The following is a 20,079-nucleotide window of genomic DNA, read 5'->3' on the forward strand; positions in this document are numbered from 1 at the left end:
ACGGGCCAGTCTTGCCAGACTCTGGGGTTGTGCGCTCATCTCACTCAAGAGGCCGGGGGCCAGCGCTGTCCGGAGACACTTCCGGGTCACGTGGCCAGCGTGACGAAGCTGCTCTGGCGAGCCAGAGCCGCACACGGAAACACCGTTTACCTTCCCGCTATAAAGCGGTCCCTATTTATCTACTTGCACTTAGGGGTGCTTTCGAACTGCTAGGTTGGCAGGCGCTGGGACCGAGCAACGGGAGCGCACCCCGCCGCGGGGATTCGAACTGCCGACCTTTCGATCGGCAAGCCCTAGGCGCTGAGGCTTTTACCCACAGCACCACCCGCGTCCCCTAATCCACAGGTTAGGGGGCGCAAATTACTTGCCTTGCCCCGGGTGCTGACAACCCACGCTACGCCACTGCAAAGCACTGTTGCTGGATGTAGGTTTTATTTTATTTGCTTTATATCTTCTATTTTGGAAATGTACATCCAGGTTTTTTCCCTTTTTTGGGGGGGGGGGGGGAGAGTGCGGCCCTCAGCTATAGCTTGTTCAGCTTATACGTCAATCCGCCAGGGCCCGCTTTCTCCCTCAGGGGCTCCTTCCCTCCCTGAGGCGGCCCAACCGAGGCACCGCGCCGCGTCTTGGCGCCTTCCAGCGCCGCGGCCTGGCCTGCCTGGCCCGCCTTCCCCGCCGGCGCCGCCTGCCTCGCCTCGCCCGCTGCGGGGGCAGGACAGGAGGCGGGATGCGGTGGCCGCGCCCGCGGTCTCCCCTGGCCGTGGCGGCCTTCCTCCTTCCTGCTAGTCGCGCTGCAGCCGCCGCCTCCGCCTCCGCCATGGCCCAGCTCCGCGCCTCCTCTTCGACGGCCTTCGACTACCTGGTGTTGGGAGGCGGCTCGGGCGGCCTGGCCAGCGCTCGGCGGGCGGCGGAGCTCGGCGCTCGGGTGGCCGTGGTGGAGAGAGGGCGGCTCGGCGGCACCTGCGTGAGTCCCGGGGCGGGAGGCGGGCTGGCCTGGAGGAAACACGGCGCCCGGGAAGGTTGGGCGGCCCTCTGGGGCTTATGGTGGAGTTGGGAGTCCTGCCTTGCAGCGGGTTGGGCTAGATGACCCTGGGGCCGGGGGGTCCCTTCCAATTTTATTATTCTATGAAACGCACTGCAAAGGAACCTTGGACGGCCGCCGGTCGTGTATGATCTAGCTGAGGTTCTTGCATTGAAGCGGGTTGGGCTAGATGACCCTTGGAGCCCCTTCCAATTTTATTATTCTGTGAAACGCACTGCAAAGAGAGGTTGGGTAGCCACCTGTCATCTATGATCTAGCTGAGATGCTTGCATGGTGGGGGTTGGACTAGATGACCCTTGGAGCCCCTTCCAGTGTTATTATTCAGTGAAACGCACTGCAAAGGGAGGTTGGACGGCCGCCTGCCGTGTATGATGTAGCTGAGATTCCTGTATTGAAGCGGGTTGGACTAGATGACCCTTGGAGCCCCTTCCAATTTTATTATTCTGTGAAACGCACTGCAAAGAGAGGTTGGGCGGCCTTCTGTCGTGTATAATCCAGCTGAGATTCTTGCATTGCAACGGGTTGGACTAGATGACCCTGGGGCCGGGGGGTCCCTTCCAATTTCTGTGATTCCATGAAACGCACTGCAAAGGAGGGTTGGATGACTGCCGGTCGTGTAGGATCTAGCTGAGATGCTTGCCTTGTAGGGGGTTGGACTAGATTACTCTTGGAGCCCCTTCCAATTTTATTATTCTGTGAAACGTACTGCAAAGGGAGGTTGGACGGCCACCTGTCGTGTATAATTCAGCTGAGATTCCTGTATTGAAGCGGGTTGGACTAGATGACCCTTGGAGCCCTTTCCAGCTCTTTTCTATGAACCACAGGGCAAAGGAAGCTTGGGTGGCCGCCTGTCATGTATGAACTAGTTGAGATTCCTGCATTGAAGCGGGTTGGGCTAGATGATCCTTGGAGCGCCTTCCAACTTTTTTCTATGAACTGCAGTGCAAAGGAAGCTTGGGTGGCCGCCTGCCGTGTATAATCCAGCTGAGATTCTTGCATTGAAGCGAGTTGGGCTAGATGACCCTTGGAGCCCCTTCCAGTTTTATTATTCTGTGAAACGCACTGCAAAGGGAGGTTGGACGACCGCCGGTCGTGTAGGATCTAGCTGAGATGCTTGCATTGTAGGGGGTTGGGCTAGATGACCCTTGGAGCCCCTTCTAGCTCTACAAGCCTATGATTATATGAAGCTGAACAGTGGTCCCTCTAGCTCAGTATTGTCAACATGGACTGACAACAGCTCTCCAGGGTCCCTCCCAGCCCCTGCCTGGGGATTGAACCCTGGGACCTCCCTGTGTGCAAGCCAGGAGGGCATCTCTCAGGTGTTAATTGCCCCATGCCCCACACTTAAGGATGACCAGGAGCACAGGAAAGTTGTAATAAGAACATTAATCTGCTTTCCGTTTTTTATTTCCTTGTGCACACACACACACACACACACACACACGCATGCAGACACACACACACACACACACACACACACACACACTGAACTTGGAAGGAGGAACAGAGGAAATGTGTGCATGCATTTGATAGAGAGAGAAGGGTCTAGAATGATCTTTATGCAGAAATTACAAATTTTAGGACGTTCCATACGCCGCCCTCATGTGCCAGCCCTAGTAGTTTTATGTTTCAAATGGCTCATTGGAGAGGAAACAAAAAATCTGAAACTTTGAATTAATGAAAGAGTGCTTTCACTGTTTTCTGCATGCCAGGCATTATTTTCGTGCCCCAAAATGTGGTACACTTCACAATGTTGTGTATCATCCTTGCAAAAGGGCCACATGTCCATGGGCTTAGCCAAGGAGTGGGCAGCTGCCCCCCCATCAAGTAAAACAATAGAAATACTTAACTAACTGATCAATCACGTTGGTTCTGGCCCCCCAGTCCTGCCCTACCTAACAAAAATCCTGGCTACGCCTGTGCGACATGTCAGTTATTAGGGTAGTGGTTAAAAAGTCCTGGGAAGACCAGGATTTAAATCTCCCTCTCAGCTATAAAGCTCACAGGTGGACTGTGCACCAATCTCTGCCTCTCAGCCTAATCTACCTCACAGGGTCGTTGTGAGCATAAAATGGGGGGGGGGGGGAGTCATGTATCTTTTTAAAACTTTGTTTTTATTAAATATTTTCTTGGGTTACAAAAGTACATACATTGTATCTACTTTCAGTTCACAGAGTCCTTTCTACAGATCAGTTTGATCTCCTTTTAGGGAAGCCATGATATCAATGTAATTTTTAATCATGTGTTTGTTGCCATCCTTTCTGGGTTCTTGGTTTGTGAGGGCCAGGTTACCTAGTTGTCTGTGATGCAGGGTATATTTTAACCTTCTTGTAATATTCCTAAGTGTCACCATTTCTTTTTCCCAGTTGGAACGAATGGCTGCAACCATTTAATTATATGGAAGCAGGCCCTGTCGGGTGACACCACAAAAAAGTGCGGTGCTAAACTTGCTCTCTTCCTCTGAGGTCCTCTTCTGTTGAAAATCAAGTACTATAATTGAGAATCATGTCTTGTTTCTTTCTGCCCCATTCTGAGTTCTGTTTCTTGGTCACACGACTGAATATAAGGGACCCATCATTGCACATCTGCTTTCAAGGAGCTTTCTACAGAACATCAACAATGGAGGAGGCAACTGTTATATTTATAATTGCAATACCTCATATTTATTGTAGTCAAATCTTTGTGTCTGAAATGTATAGTCAACATTGTAACCAAAGATTCGGAAGCAATTAACTCATACAAAGGCATGTATGTAACATGTTATACAAGACAACAATAAACTCCAAATCTAAAATAGTTTTGTTAGTCAGCAATGCAATTCAATCTGATGCCGGAATCCAGTACTTCACATACATTATTTCAGTCACCCTTACAAGAGGCTAGGTCAAGTACCTAACAAGTAAGGTAGGTCAATTATAATCTCCATATTTATTATATCCAGGTAAGGAAAATACTTCCTTCACACAGTCCATTGTTGAACTATGGGATTTGCTGCCTCAAAATGTAAGGATGCTCCCCAGCTTAAATGGTTTTAAGAGGGGATTTGACAAATTTATGGAGCATAAAAAATAGCAATGCCTACCACTCATGTTGACTGTATATTAGGGCAGTATGCCTCTGAACTACTGTAATAAATAAATAATAAAAAGCTATCCATAACAAATTATCTTGTACCCTGTTTGTGCATGTTTGCTAAATACTTGCTTAGTAGCGTTGGCGCTTGACACTGTTTATTTTTCGTTTTCAGGTGAATGTTGGATGTGTTCCTAAAAAGGTAAAAACAAACCGTTTAATGTGTCACTATTAACTTGTTTTATTTTATTTTTAAACTGTGTGAAGTGAAAACTCAGTGGAAGTAATAGCTACAAATGGTTTTAAAATAAACTCTTAGGCTCTCTGCATGTGTCATATTGCTACCCAAGGAGACTATTGTCTTCTAAATGCAGATGAACACAAGAAAATGGCCAGATCACTCAAAAAACACCTGCCTTTTTGCTTATGTGTGATTTTGTATGGGAGCGGCATTTGGCACAGTGTGGTCTGGCATTCTGCTTCTCCTCTAGAAGGAACTGTTATCAGAGTGCTATTCTAACTCTCTCCCTGATGTTGATGCTGCTGAAAGTGCTGGGATGCAACTCAGTTGCATTAAGGCTGCTGGGTTTCCATGGGCAGAAAGTAGGTGGACAGGAACTGCCAAGCCTCCTAGACTTGACTTTCTGAATGAATCTGTGCTGACCTTTCCTCAGTTGCTACACTGATACACTCAGGGTGTTTCTACTTTTTCTTTGTCCCACCTTGGAGGAGGAGACATTTTTTCTTTTGTTTGCCCTGTAGAAAGATAAAAGAGCAAGCATGGCTTTCTGCGTTTCCATCCTAGATTGTTTGAAGTAGATTTCTTCCTATCGAACATGTATTTCCTATACAATCAAACCTCGGTTCCTGATAGGCTCCGTTTTGGCTCCCGAACGCCGAAAACCTGGAAGTAAATGCTCCGATTTTCAAACGTTTTTCGGAAGCCGAACGTCCGACATGGCTTCCGCTTGAGTGCAGGAAGCTCTTGCAACCAGTCGGAAGCTGTACTTCGTTTGTCAAACGTTTCGGAAGCCAAATGGGCTTCCGGAACAGATTACGTTCAACAACTGAGGTCTGACTGTAGTAAACTTAGCATTCTTATTTTCCATACTGAGTCTCAGTTTGATTGCATTGAGGGTAAAGCGTACTCTTCAAAGCAGAGATTTCAGGGCACAGTTCAACTTTTGCTGATACATATACATGTACAGTGGACGTTCGGGTTGTGAACGTGATTCATGCGGGATGCACGTTTGCAACCCGCAGCGGTGCGTCTGCACACGCACAGGTTGTGGTTCGGCGCTTCTCCACATGCACAAAGCGCGATTTAGCACTTCTGCGCATGCGTGACTGCCGAAACCTGGAAGTAACCCGTTCCAGTACTTCCGGGTTTCAGCGGTCCGTAACCCAAAAAAACACAACCTGAAGCATCTGTAACCCAAGGTATGACTGTATTATTTATTTAGTTTTTCAAATTAAAATTTTACAATTGCAAACATACAGCATATAACATACAACATAAAGACAAGATTCCAGATAATAAACTAAATACTGTCAGATGGCTGGGGGGATGTTAGATGGCATGTAAAAGATACCATGTGTCTTTCCACTTCACTGGTTGTCCTACCAATTGTGGGGGTCCCAGAGGCTTGAGGTCTGCTAGACTTAAGCCTTGTAGATCACTCTAGGGACCCTTCCTTGGGGACTCCCCATCTATGCCAGGCGTGAACTGTTGCAGAAAAAGAAAGAAAGAAAGAAAGAAAGAAAGAAAGAAAGAAAGAAAAAGACAAGATGTCTTTATACCCTTGGCCATTGTGAGCTGGTGTGGTTTCGTATACACCGGGGGGGGGGGCGGCGGGGGGGAGCCATCGCTTCGCTTCTCCGCTGTCTAATTTAGGATTGCTGTTACTCCTGCTAAGTGCCTAATTTCCCAAGGCTCTTCTGGCTGATCCAGTTCTGAAGGGTTGAGAAGCCAACATTGCAATGTATGAAGCAAGCGTCCTTTATTGTTAGAAAGAAAACGTCACTGGTTTTTTCTCTTGCCTTCTCCGTGAACAGGCTCAAATATTAACTTAAGAAATTGCATTGGCGTGTTTTGATGGGAAGACAGTCAAAATAGCCTGATGCAATGATGCTCATTTGGGGAAAATAAAATGAAAAAGAAATCTTGGGATCATAATCGTTTAATAGAAAATTGAAGGCTGGTGTCTCCATCCCCTGCAGACAGTGGATGCTTCCAAGTAGCCGCAGGGAGGCTGGCAAATTGGATCGTGCCCTTTGCCTAGAAGCCATCCTTTGGGCAAAGCAGAGTTGTAAATGGCAGATTATGGGCTGTTGACTGAAGATAACAGGTCTCCTGTCCCACTGCCTCTGGGGGGAATCTTTCAGACTATTCTTGATAAGAAAAAAGCTGGTAGTTACCAGGAGAGGAACTGCTTTAGAGAAAGACTGAGTGAATTTAAAATTGAGTTTTTGAAGTATTTTGCAGACTACAGTACATGCCTAGTGGGTTACGTTTATCATGGTGGGTTGCAAGTTGTGTGGGCCTGATATGCCTAAACTGCTGTCCCAATGTAAAATCCTTTATGCATTATACCTCCCCCCCACAACATATCAAAATGTTTATTCACATTATCCTGCATTATACAATAAATGGTGTTGTTTGGTTTTTCATTAATTTTTAAATTAAACCCTGGATGTTCTCCCTTTACCCTCCCCTCCCCAAACAGGTGATGTGGAACACTGCTGTCCACTCTGAATTCATCCACGATCATGCAGATTATGGTTTTGAAGTATCCGATGTGAAGTTTAACTGGCGGTAAGTCAGGTTAAAATTCCTTTCTTTGGAAATAAATGTGCACCATCAGACTAATGCGATGAGTGGGGTACAATCTACTAAGAGGTTCTGATATGCTTGCCCCACTGAACTGAGTGGAAGATGTGCAAAATATTTGGAGCATCATTAATAGTAGCTGAATGTACCCCATTCATCAGATTTCCTCCAGTCTGCTCGGAGGTATTTATATTCTTGTCCCATTGAAATGCATGGGAGATGCACAAGGTTATCAATGGAGAAAAGTTTGAAGCTATTTTAAAACTGGCTCATCTTCTGGTTTTATTATGTTGGCTTTATAAACAGTTGGCTATTGGCTTTATAAACAGTTCTGCCTACCCAATATACCTGCCTCTTGATTTTTTTGAAGGGATGTAAATTCCTAAAGCAAATAATGAATGGGGATTTGAAAGGAGGGACAGGGTTAGGGGTTTTTTTGAGCCATAGTTTTGCTAGTGCAAGAGCGAGATAATTTTGTCACACAAAACTTATTTTATTACAGAGTAATTAAGGAAAAGCGTGATGCTTATGTGAAACGACTGAATGATATCTATCAAAGTAATTTGAACAAGGTTTGTAAATGTTCCTGTTTTGCACCTCAACCGATCGTTAAGCCTCTTTCCTCCAGCTGCTAACGATGAGTTTCACAGTATAGAATCTAGAGGGCTCTCAGCTTATTCCTTTGAGACAACCATCCTTCGCTCTTGGAAATATATTCCTTTTAGTTTCAGAGCACAGCACTTTTGTAAAATCTCTCTCACCAATCCGGAAATGCTTTAGGATTTTCAGCCCCGCCTCTGAGAATGTCTTAGCCCTATCCACATTGCTAATATATGTTGATTTTATATCAGTCTTTTTTTCTATCTGTCATAGGTTCTCTAAGTAACCCTGGGAAGTATAGTTTGTATGCTGCATAGGTTCTCTAAGTAACCCTGGGAAGTATAGTTTGTATGCTGAGGGTACAAAGAATTATCCATTTGAGATCCTAATTCCCATAGAGAAGCTTGGATAGAGGAAGTAATGAATTTAAGTCTGTATTGTAAACATTCCCTTAATTCTGCCTGCTCTATCAGTATAGAACAGGCGTCCTCAACCTCAGCCCTCCAGATGTTTTGAGACTACAATTCCCATCATCCCTGACCCCTCGTCCTGCTAGCTAGGGATCATGGGAGTTGTAGGCCAAAAACAGCTGGAGGGCCAAGGTTGAGGAAGCCTGGTATAGAGGTTTTTCTGAATTTATGACAAAATATATAGGAGAGCTTTGGATAACCCAGACTTGTTCAATTATTTAAATTCCTGAGAGAATCAACAGATGAGAGAAATCAGCACACAAACCAGGTAGCACTGTGACAACATAGGGAATAGCTAAAATGTCTTGTGAAATTCTTTATCTGGTCTTTGAATTGACATATAGATTGACAGCTCATTTTCAACTTAATTTCATTAGTCCAATGTAGAAACTATTCGTGGTGATGCTTCGTTCACACCTGATGGCAAAGGCACGATTGAAGTGGATGGTAAAAAATACACAGCACCCCATATCCTGATTGCAACTGGTGGGCAGCCTTCAGTCCCCAGTGAAAGTGAGGTACCGGGTAAGTCATTTACATGCCACATTTTTTGCAATCACAACGGTTTCTCAAAGCACTTAAACTGTCAAAGCACAGTATCCCAATAATAACGATACGTAATGAAAATTATGATATCACTGCAATGTAACGCTAAACATTCAGTGGTTGAAAGTTCATTTAACATACATCAAAGTTTAAATAGAAATATCCAGTAACTTCACATCCAAAAATAGCCCCAAACCTAATGACATCATCATCATTATTGCCCTGTTCCTAGATATATCGATGTATCAATATATTGTCCGAAACAAAGTCCATATTGTGATATTGGTTTCATAATTTTTGACCTGGCAATATATTGTGACTCATGGTGTGTGTGCATGTACTATGCAAAAATCACAATGTGGGGAAAACCGTGAAGTCTGCCAATGCCTCTACATAGCTCCATCCTTATTTCACAGATTGTGATACCGTATTTTTTGCTCTATAGGACACACTTTTTCCCCTCCAGAAATTAAGGGGAAATGTGTGTGCATCCTATGGAGCGAATGCAGGCTCCTTGGCTTCAGTGATAGCAACGCAAAGCCTCCGAAGCGCAGAGGGAGCGCTCCCTCCGCACTCCGGAGGCTATGCGTTGCTTTCGCTGAAGCCTGGAGAGCGAGAGGGGTCGGTGCGCACCGACCCCTCTCGCTCTCCAGGCTTCAGGGATAGCCGCCTAAAGCCTTTGGAGTGCAGCGGGAACTCGCCCTGTGCTCCAAAGGCTTCGGGTTCCTTTTGCTGAAGCCAGGAGAGCAAGACTATCTTGGCTTCAGCAGAGAGGGAGAGCTGCACAGCGCCCCTTCAGCGAAGCGGGAGGAGAAATGGAAGGGGCTCCGTTTCTCCTGCTGCTTCGCTGAAGGGGCACTGAGCAGAGAGAGGGAGATTTTTTCCCCCTTTGTTCTCCCCCGCTAAAACAAGGTGCGTCCTATGGTCGGGTGCGCCCTATAGAGCGAAAAATACGGGTATATTGATATGTTATGATATTTTGCAGGTGATATATCACAAGGTTGAAAAACAGATATCACCCTGCCCTGCTGTTCACCTCTACATAGTTCCATCCTTATTTCAGACATCGTGATACATCATTATATTGCGATATTTAGCTGGTGATACATCGTGATGTTGAAAACCAGATATCACCCAGCCCTACTTGTTACCTCCCCTCATTTTATTCTAAAAGGCAAGAATCTCATCAAGACTTTTCTTGGGAGCAGCTCCCTTACTACGGCTCCTTAGATGGAGGGTGAGCTAAAGCAAATGGAAATAGCTCTCTCTGTCCTGTGATTAGGAAAGATCTAAAAAAGCTGATATGACAGTTGAGTTTCTTGCTTCAAAAAATTAAGCAATAACTTTCTGTACTTTGTAACATTAATCCTTGGCAAACGCTGTTGCCCTCATCGCCTGTGCTGCTCGTTGTGTTTTGCTGATCTTTGGGGAATACATGCATTTTTCAGGAATGTTCCTCCTCTCCCCCTCTCCCTGTCAATTATTAAGGGTCATAAATGTACATGGAGTAATTTTTGAAAAGTCTGGCGATTCCTGCCCCAAGGAACTTACAATTTCAGGATTGCTGCAGACATAATTGTGGTAGTGTATTCGCCACATTTTTTTAGATGTTTACCATCTTTGCCCCAGCTTAGGAGAAGCCTGTTTTTCCTGCTTGCAGTATTGAATTGTATTGTATGCAGCAGGTCTGCATTAGTGAATGAGCTGTAAGAAAAGTTGAATATTTGCAGAGCTAAGATCTATTTATACACAAGTGGACTTTGATATTCAGGGTAGTGTCTCATTGCTTTGCAGGGGCCAGCTTGGGAATTACTAGTGATGGTTTTTTTGACCTTGAAGAGCTGCCCAAGTAAGTTGCCAATCTAGGGCGAACCTGTTCTCTGTTTCCACATCGTAATGGGAGATTATTTGAGAAATAGAGCATGCTGGATGTGGGTTACTGTGCGATAGGCGGGGTGAGGTGGGGCTCACGTACATCCCTCAAATGTCTATAAATATCTTAAGTGCAGGAAAAAGGCTAGTGAGTTCCCCCATAGTGCTGTATTTACTGTTGCAAGTTGCAGAATTGCTAAAGATGCCCCATTTAGCATCTGGTCTGTCCTGATGCATATCTGGTATTAGTCTAGAGCTAGATTAGAGCCTTTGTTTCTTTTGTTGCCTGAGAAAAATCTGCGGGCAAAATCCAGACAAATTAAAGCACTTGTAAACACAATTAAGGGACGCGGGTGGCGCTGTGGGTTAAAGCCTCAGCGCCTAGGACTTGCCGATCGAAAGTTCGCGGTTCGAATCCCCGTGGCGGGGTGCGCTCCTGTCGCTCGGTCCCAGCGCCTGCCAACCTAGCAGTTCGAAAGCACCCCCAGGTGCAAGTAGATAAATAGGGACCGCTTACTGGCGGGAAGGTAAACGGCGTTTCCGTGTGCTGCGCTGGCTCGCCAGATGCAGCTTTGTCACGCTGGCCACGTGACCCGGAAGTGTCTCCGGACAGCGCTGGCCCCCGGCTTCTTGAGTGAGATGGGCGCACAACCCTAGAGTCTGTCAAGACTGGCCCATAAGGGCAGGGGTACCTTTACCTTTTTAAACACAATTAATTTTAATGCAAGATGGCTTAAGTATGTACCCGACAGTGCATTATATGCTTTGTCTCTTCAGAAGTAAGTCCTATTGAATTAAGTGAGGCTTGCTTCCATTAGGGAAGTAGGTAGAAGTTTGCACCCAGTCTTCCATTGAAAGCAATGGGGTTTACAAGTGTATAACAGCGGCTGAATTGCACCTAAAGGAGGTTTACCTTACTGGCTGGCTTTATGTAGTACTAAAATTGGAGGTTGTAGAGTTCAGGCTCCTTCATGCAACAGCTGTTCTTTTCGATTGTCCCAATCCTACTTTCTGGGTTGCATCTCAGAATAGCAAGAATCAGCACAAAGTCTCATGTCTGGCTTGTAAATAGATGTTTGACACATTGGTTTGGGGAGATACGTGAAACCTATAAAATTCATGTTTAGGAGCAGTTGAATATCAGCGCAAAACATTCCTCCTCATCCCTTCTAATGACTTGTTCGTTCACACACACACACACAGACACGGTTTGGTCTGTATTGGCATTGCTTGTGTTTTGAGAAAAGTTTAGCAGGCTTGTGGTGGTGTGGTTTGCAAATCAGTGCAGCAAAATGCTTAATTTGAGTCATTAAGTTAATTAAAATTAACCAAAGTTTCATATAATTATTTGGTCATTTATAAAATGCACACAGCACGTAGCCAAATGTTTGCTAGTGCTTCTGCACTCATTGGCCAGAACTCTGGAAGATGGGAGGAGGTTTACTTGCATCTGAACACGTGTAGTTGCCCAGATGTCTATAGGAAACCCACAGATGAAACATGAGAGCGATAGGCCTCTCTTGCTGTTATTCCCCAACGACAGGTACCTAGTGGTAGGTCTCTGATCCTGGAAGTAGCATATAGATTTCATGACTAGTAGCTATTGATAGCATAGTCCTCCCAAATGCTATCGATAGCATTTGTCCAATTCCCTTTTAGGACCATCTAAGTGGATGACATAGGGACGTGGGTGGCGCTGTGGGTTAAACCACAGAGCCTAGGACTTGCCGATCAGAAGGTCGGTGGTTCGAATCCCCGCAACGGGGTGAGTTCCTGTTGTTCGGTCCCAGCTCCTGTCAACCTAGCAGTTCAAAAGCACATCAAAGTGCAAGCAGATAAATAGGTACCGCTCCGGCGGGAAGGTAAACGGCGTTTCCATGTGCTGCTCTGGTTCGCCAGAAGTGGCTTAGTCATGCTGTCCACATGACCCGGAAGCTGTACGCCGGCTCCCTTGGCCAATAAAGCGAGATGAGCGCCGCAACCCCAGAGTCGGCCACGACTGGACCTAATGGTCAGGGGTCCCTTTACCTTTACTTAAGGATGACTATCACTACATTTTGAGCAGCAGCTTCCATAGTTTTAACTGTCTGCTGAGTGAAGATCCTTACTGCCTCAGTATGAGGCACTCAGGCAAAGCATAGTTCAGGGTGCAGTAGAATATATTTCCAACAGGAACTTCATAGGGTGTGTGTGATATGGCTCAAAACCCATTATTCTTTCAGGCGCAGTGTTGTCGTTGGTGCTGGATACATAGCTGTGGAGATAGCTGGCATTCTTTCAGCCCTGGGTTCAAAGACATCCTTACTGATACGTTATGGTGAGGTAAGGCACACTCACTTTTTCTTTCTCCTGACTGCTCTGCTGTATATTGGCCAATGCAATAAAAAGCAAGGCTGGGGTTCTGTTGTGCACGCTTTTAATTCCTTGCACTGATTGGCTGGGAAAGGAAGCACTGTTTTTTTGTTCAACATTTTGTTCAGCATCAACATTTCTTAAACTAGAGTTTCTGAACTCCATTCTTTTTTTTTAAAGTAATTTTTTATTTTGCTTTAAACATATACAGATAAATATAAACAACCAAATTTACAAAAGAAAAATCCTGAGGGTTTGGGGTGGAGAGGCTTAGAGAATTGTGGTTTTGTGAGTTGCCCTTGCTAGGTTTACAGCCTGGTGCTAGCCACTACTATTTATTAAATGTATTTATATATTGTTTTTCACGTGGACCTCAAAGCGGTTTACAGGAATTTCTTATAAAAATGCAGTGATGTGGAAATCACAAGCGTTCAGAAACAGCTGTAACTGCTACACTAGCTCTCTTGAATGAGTTATGTGGATATGCTGTGTGTCTGCACAGTCTTATTTGATGTTCTTCCTGGACAGGTGCTGAGAAACTTTGATTCAATGATCAGCTCAAACTGTACTCAGGAGCTGGAGCATGGTGGTGTAGAAGTCTGGAAACATTCTCAGGTATTATCTATGTACTGTATCACTTTCATCATCTGTGTGCCTATATTTAGGGGGAGGAATGTTTTGTTATTTTTGTTTTGACTATTTACTTGTGCTTTTCCTTTGTATTTTATCCTGTATAGCGCCTTGAGATCTTGTGATGAAGTGTGGTGTATAAAGCTAATTTAAAAATATAAAAAATGTGCACTTTTTATTGTTTTTGTGGGGCTGAATGATTCTATCGGGGCAAAGTATGCAGAGATGTTCCCATTTTGTATTGCTATGTTGTTTGTTTTAACAGATTGATACCTTTTATTATAAGCACCAGTTTATTAAGCACCAGTGCTTTAATTTCTTCTATGAGTGGTATTATTCTTAATGAGAGGAAGTCGCAAACATGTAACAAAATACTCCCCCACCTTCCTTTTCCTTCAACTTATTGCCCATGCTGCTTCTCTTATTGGTGTATTTATACAGTGGTGCCCCGCAAGACGAATGCCTCGCAAGACGAAAAACTCGCTAGACGAAAGGGTTTTCCGTTTTTTGAGTCGTTCCGCAAGACGAATTTCCCTATGGGCTTGCTTTGCAAGACGAAACGTCTTGCGAGTTCTTGCGAGTTTGTTTCCTTTTTCTTAAAGCCGCTAAGCCGTTAATAGCCGTTAAGCCGTTAATAGCCGCTAATAGCCGTGCTTCGCAAGACGAAAAAACCGCAAGACGAAGAGACTTGCGGAACGGATTAATTTCGTCTTGCAAGGCACCACTGTAGCTGCTTTTAATAGGACTAGTAGCCAGATCATAAGCAGAAAAACAGAGCTCCTATTTATTGCACCTTGGTTGGTACATTTTGGGAAAGCTGCAGCTGTCCTTAAATCAAGGCTGAGTACTGATACCAGTCAGTCACACATTCCGTATGAAGAAAGGTTGAACTCTGCAACTTGCATTAATTATATTATTTGAAGGTGGCATCTGTCTATCTCGGGAGACAATGAAGAGCGCCTCCTGGGGTGAAATCAAATTGCTGGAGAATCGCAGCGCCTGCTGTGGCCGCAGAAACCAGAAACTCGTAACTGCTGCCTCTAACATTGTTTCTGCTGCCTTAGCAGCACCAAAGTGACCTCTCTGTGGCACAGGGGTCCTGGGCTCCCTCCCCTAAAAACAAACAAGACACAGACAGGCCCTGTCCAATGGCCTTACATTTTAAATTTGATATAAAACTGGAAAAGGCCAAGAACAATTAGGGCAGGTTTTTCACATAACACTTTAAAAAACACATTATTTTGCATACTTTTCCCCATAGTACTTCTTTTGCATAATTTATTCTGCATGTTTGAAGCACAGGAGCAATGCAAGACACTCCAACCCCATCCTCCGATCACTGGAAAACATAATTGGCCATTGCTGCGACTTCTCAAGATTCCAGCAGCCCTTGTTGTTTTTCTTCAAACGAAATTGAGAGATCCCAAGGAAGCTGGTTTCTGTGCTGGTGCAACATAATTGTGTTTTTCTCTACAGAATTGTGGCAGGCAGATAGCCATGCCTATAACTTGACATGTCAAATCTAATAAAGGTTTTTTTAAGATATTATAACAAATTGTGAAATAAATACAGTGGCACCTCTACTTATGCGCACCTCTGGTTACGTATCCTTCGGGATGCGCATGCGGCAAACCCGGAAGTATTTTTCTGGGTTTTGCCGTGCACACATGCGCAGAAGCGCTCTACCGCACCGCACACATGCGCAGAACAGGCACCTCCGGTTGCGAAAACCTTGGGATCCGACTAGAGCTCCGTAACGGATCCTGTCCGCAACCAGAGGTACCACTGTAGAACAAATTTGGGCAGGAAATCTGGTTGAGCCCTAAAATCCACCTTCCTTGCAGCTAGTCTTTATGGCCATTGTACGTACTGTTTTGCTCTTTGTCCTCAAGTCTCCTGTTTCTCAACAGGTCAAGTCGGTCAGAAAGTCACCTTCAGGACTGCTGTCGGTAACTGTAACATCCTCTCCTCCGAGTCAGAAACCCACCTTTAAAACTATTGAGGATGTTGATTGTCTGTTATGGGCCATTGGTCGAAAGCCAAACACAGAGGGGCTAAATCTTGACCAGCAGGTGAGCAGGAATTATTTTATTTCTTTGAGACAGTGTGGGATTTTGATACATTGCATATAGAATCTGGATTATATGAGAGTTGGCATCGTGTTGTGGTTATGAGTGGAGCTGCAGTGTTTAGTCAGTGAAAAACTCATTTTGTTCAGTTAGAAAGCTGTTCTGATTAGCCTATTAAAAAGAATGAATAGAAATACTTATAAAAAAAGCAGACCACCATATTAGGTAACAATTCCTCCACCCACCAGCAAATACTTTATGCGAACCTACATTTTTTTCATAGGATTATTGAGATAATACATGCAAAGCTCTGAACATAGTAAATGTCATTTAAATGTTATGGAAAAAATATCCCACATAGCTCCTGTCACTAAGCATACAGCTCATGCCTGACTCCTCTGAAATGATTCCTTGTGTTTTGTGTGCTGAGGCTATGTGGGAAGAAAAAGGCCTGCCTTCCCTTATTCACATAATTTTTCTGAAAAGTTACACAGCTTAGAAATAAGAGATGAATCAGTGCTGTTTGTCTTGGATACTCTTTCCCCAGAATGTCGTGTTTGACTTAAACTATCCTTTCCATTTTTAGAATATTAAGGTAGATTCTATGGGTCATATTATTGTTGATGAGTTCCAAAATACCAGCAGAAAGGGGATCTACGCTGTTGGAGATGTATGTGGGAAAGCTCTTCTTACACCAGGTAACATTAGTATGCTATTTTGCTCAAAAGGCTTCTATAATGTTATGTGGGAGCCTGTGCATGCTGCACCAAAGATAGCGTGGGAGAGAACTGGGAGGAAGATGGGGAAGTAATCAAGTGGTTGCCTGGGGATCTTTTTCTGCTCATCAACTTCTCTGGGTGCTATACAGAATACTACTGCCTTTTGATCGCTGTAAATCTACTGCATCAATAAGGTCTGGGTGTGACCTCATAGCATCTCCCTTATCACTGATTTCTGAAACACTAGCAGAAAATTAAAGAATTGTGTGGCAGTGTGACTTGTTAGAAGTCTATCAGGTTTGCCTTTAGATCTGCCACACCAAGTAAACAGTACATAAGCTTTTTAGTTCCTTGTCATATGGAGAATAATTGATGCAAATTCTGGAGATGAGATGAAGTTCTAGGCCAGGGACAGGAAACTTTTGGCCCTCCAGATGTTGTTGGACTCCAATGGGACTTGTAGTTCCACAGTGTCTGGAGGACCAAGTGTTTCCCATCCATGGCAAATTAAAAACTCACAAATCACTACATTCAGGTATAACAAGCATGGGTAATAGGGGTGATCAAGGAGACCTTTTGTTAAAGTTCTTCAACAAAGGCTCTTGAGTAGACGTAGCAATTGTGGGATAAGGCGAGATGCCCTCTTACGGATCAGTAACTGGTTAAAAATCAGGAAGCAAAGAGTAGGAATAAATGGGCAGTGCAATGGAGAGATGTAAATACAGGCAGCTCCGTTTACGCGTGTTCAATACATGTGTGACTGTGTATACGTGCATTGCGCTGAACCCAGAACTGAGCTGGGCTTTTTCAATGGGTTTCAATTATATGCGATTTCACCAACATTTGCGGTGCCTCGGGACATAACCCCTGCAAAAATGGGGGGCTGTCTGTAGTTCCTGGGGCGCAGGTGGTGCTGTGGGTTAAACCACAGAACCTAGGACTTGCCGATGAGAAGGTTGGCGGTTCGAATCCCCGTGATGGGGTGAGCTCCTATTGCTCGGTCCTTGCTCCTGCCAACCTAGCAGTTCAAAAGCACATCAAAGTGCAAGCAGATAAATAGGTACCGCTCCAGCGGGAAGGTAAACGGCATTTCCATGCGCTGTTCTGGTTTGTCATGCTGGCCACATGACCCGGAAGCTGTACGCCAGCTCCCTCAGCCAATAAAGTGATATGAGCGCCGCAACCCCAGAGTCATACGCGACTGGACCTAATGGTCAGGGGTCCCTTTACCTTTACTGTCTTTCTTCCATGCAGCTGCATCCACTGGATCACTTCATGTGTAAGCCTGCACTGGGGCAGATATCACATTTTATCATTACTACCCTATGTCATGTAGGGGGGGCGGCTGCCTGTACTGCATGCATCCCTTAGAGCAGTGTTTCCCAACCTTGGGCCTCCAGCTGTTTTTGGACTACAACTCCCATCATCCCTAGCTAGCAAGACCAGTGGTCAGGGATGATGGGAATTGTAGTTCAAAAACAGCTGGAGGCCCAAGGTTGGGAAACACTGCCTTAGAGAGTGGCAATGGACACAGTTGCCTGCTACTATGCCAGGTGACATGCCTAAATTTCATCCTTAACAGTTGCAATAGCTGCTGGAAGGAAACTGGCACACAGGATTTTTGAGAGGAAAGAAGATTCTAAACTTGACTACACCAACATTCCTACCGTGGTCTTCAGTCACCCACCTATTGGAACGGTGGGACTAACAGAAGGTAGGATCTTAGGCCTTGTTGTCTTGCTAGTTCCTATGGCTGTGGGCAAAAGAATTGGCGCTGTAACCTTAAGCGTTTGTGACATGCGATACCATTTTATCCTTTGCTCTAGGACATTTTCTGCCAGTGGCTTGGCAAGGCTATATAAAGAACAAAAGGTTGTGCCTACGTAAACACATTGCAGGTGCTAACTAGAATTTAGAGACTGGCTGCAGAATTGAATGCTTCATCCCCTCTCCCATTTCCCCTTGACTATAGTGGAGGATCCTTCTGAACTTCAGTGCAGAAGACATTTTCTTAATTTGTTCAAAGCATAAAAAACTATATTAGTATGTAAAATTGGGACTTAAACTCTGAAAGTGAAAGGTTAAGGAGTTGTGAGTTGCAAAATTGGCAGCCCAGGCCCTCTAAACCAGGATGGGGAACCTGAGGCCCTTCAGATATTGCATGGCCAGTGGTTAGGGATTATGGGAGCTGTTTGATTACAGGAGGGGGTCACCAATCTTTTTTGGGGCCAGTGGGCATGCCCTGCACATGGAGGAGGGGATGGAGCCTACACCAGCCACTGCGTATTTGCTCAGAGGGACGCTCTTTGGAGATCTCATCTGTTCAAAACTGGAGGCGTGTCCATCTTGACTTCCACTGAAATGTGGGCACGCTTGAGAGGTGGCTTCAATGTAGGAGATGCCAGCCAAGTGTGAATGGCAACTGAGTAGGAAAAAGTGTTGCGCATTGTGATATTTATGAATAACTATTGTAGGTGCTATAGGAAGTATTGGTGGATGTCCTGACACACACACACCCCCGCAGCCTACAACAGCTGGAGGGCTGCAGTTTCCCAATTCTTGCTTTATAACATCTGTATTTAGACACGTCAAATACTTTCAAAAACTTTATTATAGCAATTCAGACACATCTAGTCTGCCTTTTGGCTTTTAAAGCAAGGCAATTATTGCTGTGCTTTGTGGTTCCTCTTCCTTGGCTATGTAGACTATATGCTTATTTTTGTCTTACTGTTTCAGCGGAAGCTAGAACTACATATGGAAGTGATAATGTGAAAACCTATACAACTTCTTTTATCCCAATGTATCACGCTGTAACTAAAAGGAAAATGAAGTGTGTAATGAAACTGGTGTGTGCAACTAAACAGGAGAAGGTGAGCAAAACGGGGAAGAATACAAGATTCTGTGAGCAGCTAGTCTGTTTATACTTATCTAGACACCACACACGGCTCTACTTTGTGCAGAACTGGCAAATGGAGCATTATTGGAGAAGGAGAACACTGTAAATATAAGCCTATTTTTATTGATGAAGAAATCTGGTTTGGGGAGTCAATGAGATGTCTGATTATAGTATTAAATCACCAATGCAAAACCAAAGCCTTAATTAACATGTTTGTTTGTTTGTTTGTTTGTTTTTAAGGTGGTAGGCCTTCATATGCAAGGGTTAGGATGTGATGAAATGCTTCAAGGCTTTGCTGTGGCTGTCAAAATGGGAGCAACAAAAGCAGATTTTGACCAGACAGTGGCCATCCACCCAACATCTTCTGAAGAACTTGTTACACTTCGTTGATTATTTTTTTTATAAGGTGCCTAGATGTAATCTTCACAGAATCATGTTCTCCCCTCTTAATTCAATGCAAGATTAACTTGTCTTTTCTTACTGCAACTGAACTGTAAATGAAATCTTTGCCCATCTATCGACAGGCCCTGGAAAATGCAGCACTGGAATAAAGTTGCCTTAAATCATCTTAACATTGTGGGATGGAATTGTCATTCAATTCTTACAGAAGCTTTTTAAGTGATCATTTTGCAGTAAACAAAGTTGTGGAGGGAGAGTAAATGTTAGGAGAAATTACAACTTGCAAAAGAACTAAGTTTATAAAAGGTACCAGCTATAAGGAAAAATAGGCAGTCTCTTCACCCACACTTTGTTAAGTTAAATCTGGAATGTGAATTTGAGCTAATATAATTTTACGTAAACAGAACAAGTTAACATTTTACTTCATTATGAGGGATATAGCCACTGTCTTATGCAGCATATCAAAATGTGAGTTCTAAATATTCAGTTGCAGATACTAGTTAGCATGAAGTAATGATATAAACTAGAAAACTATTAGCTATTACCTTTATACTACTATGAAAGGAAGAGTGAGTGCAAACA

The 20,079-nt window shown here is 44.4% G+C and overlaps 1 protein-coding gene across 2 annotated transcripts; it reads left to right on the forward strand.

Moving 5' to 3' along the window:
- The first annotated feature begins 636 nt into the window (after window positions 1-636).
- GSR (glutathione-disulfide reductase) lies at window positions 637-19,670 on the forward strand. Of its 2 annotated transcripts, XM_028712936.2 has the most exons (13): window positions 638-964; window positions 4,290-4,316; window positions 6,841-6,929; window positions 7,447-7,516; window positions 8,392-8,539; window positions 10,355-10,409; window positions 12,655-12,754; window positions 13,313-13,399; window positions 15,325-15,486; window positions 16,070-16,181; window positions 17,785-17,916; window positions 18,939-19,072; window positions 19,339-19,670. In XM_028712936.2, exons 1-13 carry the CDS (start codon window positions 728-730, stop codon window positions 19,486-19,488), a joined length of 1,503 nt encoding a protein of 500 aa, XP_028568769.2. In that variant the 5' UTR covers window positions 638-727; the 3' UTR covers window positions 19,489-19,670. The 2 variants fall into 2 exon arrangements, with proteins under 2 accessions (XP_077777648.1, XP_028568769.2); XM_077921522.1 differs by lacking the exon at window positions 18,939-19,072 and having other exon boundaries at window positions 637-964.
- Window positions 19,671-20,079: the final 409 nt, after the last annotated feature.

This window comes from Podarcis muralis, chromosome 17 (genome assembly GCF_964188315.1).
Source record: "Podarcis muralis chromosome 17, rPodMur119.hap1.1, whole genome shotgun sequence".
Classification (NCBI taxonomy): Eukaryota; Metazoa; Chordata; class Lepidosauria; order Squamata; family Lacertidae; genus Podarcis; species Podarcis muralis.